Here is a 4,417-nt window from a genome sequence, read left to right as displayed (position 1 = left end):
TTGCTCAATCTCCCTTGAAAAATTAGACCCTGGATTCCATCGAAATCCATGGATTCGGGATTCCTTACAATGGATTCCTGATTTCAAAGCCTCACATTTGCCCTTATCTGTTGTTTCAAAGTCACTTTTGAAGTAAAACAAATGTTGGATCATAGTTTTGAGCGTGGAATTTCATTTAGGGTTTTGATTTAGGTAGAAGAAATGCTGTGTCCCTTCATTTATTAGGTAAGCACCTTGGTGGAAAACAATGAACGTATTTACGACACAAGGCATGGAGGGCTGGTTCAGTACAAGGACAGACAAGGTTTGTTTCTTACTTATCAACTGATTTATATTCAAGGATGCTTGATCATTTAGCTTTTGTGGCCATTCAATCATGAAGTATCTGGTTCATGCAAATCTGTGTAAAACACCAGTAAGCTGTGAAATATGTCTGTGAGGTTACTGTGATAGGGTACTGTTGCTGGACGGTGGGGTCCTTGTGTCATTGCACTGCATTTCTATAATGTGACAATAATTATATGACACTGGTTGCCCTGTGATGAAACTGCATCTTCTGCCAGCAGCATGTCTCCGAACAACCATAATTCCAGTAGTACTTTTCGTAGATGTCATGAAGTATCCCATGAACCATGCATTTTGTGATTTATTTGATAACAAGAAGTATATTATTCACTATATTCAATAAGATGATTCTCTGTCATTGATCAAATGGCATTCAGTATGTTCGTCTACTGTGCACTTCTGCCTTCCTCCCTCATCACATTTTGTCTGAACCAATGGTTGAGGGAATTTTTCTGCCACTTTAGGTCAAGGCCGCTATCGCCGTCAGAATCAACAGCATTTTGATCGACAAGACAGACCTGAAAAGCAGGACAGACAGGAAAGGTACAACTGGCCGGACAGATATGGCCGGCAGCATGACAGGTCTTACCAGCAGCAACCTCAACAAAGTTCCTATTGATGGTTAAAACAGGTTTAACCTGTTAATGTAATAGAATGACACCGACCAGACAAGCTAATCACTATCAATGTATTCTTTGTTCACAAATAAATTTAAAGTGCTCTTTGAGCAACTAGGACTAAGATTTATTGAGTGCAGAGTTTTATTTGGTCACTTTTAAGATTTAAGTGATAAATCTTCCAGGGGCAATGTAAATTATTTTCTGTACTCAGAAGTCTAAGAACGCGTATTGCATGGGAAAGAAAATGCATTGATTGATATCTATGGAAATAGGCATTTCAGATGTTCAAAGGAAATATTATTTAGTCAAAAAAGCATTGATCGGTCCCGGAAATTGTAATTTGAGAGGCTTCGTTTTAAAAGTTAAATGCAGCAGTAGCCAGTTTTATCAACTTTAGAGAAGCGCTTTGTGATCGCATAAAATGCGGCAAAAAGGTTGCTCCGTGTCTTCGAAGCGATTTCTCTTCATGTTGTTGATGGTGAGTTGGACAGATGTGGCCGGCCACATGTCATGTCAGGTGGTATGCGTAAATTTAGCTTTTTTTCATTTGTAGCTCGTGGTAAATACGTACAAACGCCACAATGCATCGTTGGGGATTTTTTTCTGTTGCTCTCTGGTGGTGAATCAAGTCAACTGGCTTCCCTTGTTTTTTCTTTTAACTGCTCTGAGAGATTTTAACTGTTTCCATCGAAAAATAAAAATAAAAAGCACCTGCCTTCTTGGCAACATCTGGCCGCCCAACCACCCATCACTTCCCGAACGGAATTAAACTTTAGCCAATGCATAAGCTGTTCAAGAATTGAGAGTAGAGCGAAAGTCGTCGATTCCGCAAAAGGGAAGGGGGTTTCTTAAAATGGGTAAAAGTTGGAATATCTAAAACATGAACAAATTAGATAAGGCAGAACATAAAATAATTGTTTAATTCTTGTTGATTCCCGCTGACCTTTACACAGTTTAGCCGACTTACGACAACTTGCCGCAACATCATGCCCCGAGATTCAGCATAAAATAAATATTCAATTTGCTTTAGAAAATAAATACAGCATGCTCCAGGTCGCCATATCGTGCAAATCTTTTAGAGGGTATGTGTGGGCTAAACCTTGACCTCACTCAAACCTTCTCCTGCCCTTTGCCAGGCTATTGTGTTGAAAAATTATGCGGAATAAAATGTTGGTAAATGTCTAAAGCAAATAACTAGAGCAAAAAGTTGCAATTTTTCCGGTGTGTCAAAAAAAAGCGTCTAAGGCTTAAACAGTGCAGGTTAGTCACAAGCACTTCCTGCGCTTATCAATTAAATTTATGTCCTCTGCATATATTACGCGATTTTGCAAGTTTAAACCCAGCTCCACCCCTCCTTCACTGATATCATCATTTCACTACAACTTACACTCAATAGTGTGTATTTTGACTCGTGTTTTCTCAACAAAAAGGACAACAGCATGTCAAACAAATTGAATTCGACTTCTACTCTTTCCTCGCGCCAAACATGAGTCCCTGTTTTGTTTTGCCGCCGTGTTATCCAGAGGGGATACTATTGTAGTAAAATGAAGTAACCGTGAACGCAGCGTCTTCATTACAAGTCTGGTAAGTTCAATAGACTATGTATATCACCTGACAATACTCTAGAATAGTTTCTTTCAAAGTTGGGCATTTCCACGCCCGCATGCACTATACAAAGAGTGAATTAAATAAGACAGTTTCTCTATAAATTTACTGTGTCCACCCAGCAGTCACTAATGGACTTATTTTCAGATACACTTTACGCGCGAAAAGAAACAAAGGGTCGCCACTTTAACCAGGTGGGAGAAGCCATGTCACGCGTGACTGCTTCTGTCATGATTTTTCTGGGAAGGGAAGACTGTGCTTCGGAGCCCAGCCATGCAATAACAACACTCTTATCTAACTCACTCTTGATTGTATTTAAAAACGGGGAAACTATAGACCTTATTCATAAATGGCGGTCAATTTATAATTCTTTTGTCGAAGTGCAAATCAGCCTACCAAGCCTCGATGCCATACAGTGAATTGAAAAGAATTTTTGCTCTAAAATGAGGCTTGGTAGGCTAATTTGCACGCGGACAAAAGAATTATAAATGTTACCGCCATTTATGAATAAGGTCAATAAGTTCTTCCGAGCATCTCACGTGAGCTGTATAGCCTTAATTGGTAAACATAGGATCAACAACATGGTGCTGACGAGCGATTTTCGATCGATTGTCCCAAGTAATTATTTCTTTAGTTGTGATCTCACGGCACCTAAGCTCAAATTTATTCCTCACGGTAGACTACTCAATTAGCTATTCACCTGCGAGTAGCCAAAGAGAAACAGATCGAGTTCCCCTTGTGAACAGGCTTACAACAGTTTTCGGTAATTGGTGACCCTTGCCTTTTTATGGACGTCAATAGAAAAACCTTTTATAGTGTTCCAAATTTTGACACGTTGTAGATGAGCCTCCCATGATATTCTTAAGCCTCAAATTTAATCATACATAAAATTTAACGATGCTTCGTAATTTGAATACCACTACATGCAGCATTAATTTTTCTCTCCAAGAGGCCAAGAGAAAGGCTCAGAAATAAATACTTGTCTTGTCTTTAAAAAACACTTTTGCTCGAATATCGTGTCAAAATTTTAATGCATTAAAGGGGCTAGGTCACGCAATTTTAGGCAATTTCAGCATTGATCAAATTGTCATAGAATTAACTGAAATAACAAAATAACGGCCCAAAACTATAGAAGAACTCAAACAGAACACAGGAAAGCTAAGAAGGGACAAGGATGGACAAAACTGGGGAGGATTAAAGTGGATTGCATTTGGGTAAATTTGAAAAACGTCGGCCCACCTTTTTTCAAATTTATATCAGTTTATATCAAAATGTAATTTAAACAGCTGGAAAATCATTCTCAATTGTTATGTGGCCGTGATTTTGCAAATGAAAGACTCTTGCTCTGCCAATTTGACGTTTAGAGGTCATAACTAACAATTTTAAACAAAATTACCTAAAACTGCGTGACCTAGCCGATTTAACTCAATTGGTTTGTCGCTTTTTGTGGCTCAAGGGTCGCGTGTTAACAAAAACTGCATAACTATTTTGTGGGGCACACAAAAGATGAAAGGGAAAAAAAATGTTTTCAACCAAAACAGGACGTAGTTATCTTGTACACAAATTATTTTAGTTTGAGTGCACTTACACGGCATCGGTATGTTCCTGAGAACAAAGCCAAAAAGGAAGACGTGTATCTCTTTCATGGAGCCGCTAATCCCCTCCACAAAAGTTGGATATTCCTTTTCTAGGAAGATTTCGCAAAAAGAAAAAAAGCTAGGCTAACATTTAAAAGAGTAGAAAAGTGAGTGGCGAACAAGTTCTTAAAAAAGTCTTTTCGATTATTTTTATCACACCTTATCATCATTTTGGTGACTCTGAAAATTCCAATCAACGGTTTCCATCAT

The 4,417-nt window shown here is 38.5% G+C and overlaps 1 protein-coding gene across 1 annotated transcript in view; it reads left to right on the top strand.

Annotated features, from left to right (window-relative positions):
* LOC138045106 (eukaryotic translation initiation factor 3 subunit C-like) overlaps positions 1–1,088 on the top strand; it is a 32,820-nt gene extending 31,732 nt beyond the window's left edge. Inside the window, exons 28-29 of the mRNA XM_068891499.1 lie at positions 226–304; positions 810–1,088. Of these exons, the coding sequence (XP_068747600.1) occupies positions 226–304; positions 810–964 (234 nt within the window). The 3' untranslated portion in view covers positions 965–1,088. The remainder of the gene's footprint in view (positions 1–225; positions 305–809) is intronic.
* Positions 1,089–4,417: the final 3,329 nt, after the last annotated feature.

The sequence above is a fragment of the Montipora capricornis genome, chromosome 4 (genome assembly GCF_036669925.1).
Source record: "Montipora capricornis isolate CH-2021 chromosome 4, ASM3666992v2, whole genome shotgun sequence".
Lineage (NCBI taxonomy): Eukaryota > Metazoa > Cnidaria > Anthozoa > Scleractinia > Acroporidae > Montipora > Montipora capricornis.
Note: the sequence above shows the minus strand (reverse complement) of the source record. Positions and strands in the feature narration are given on the sequence as shown.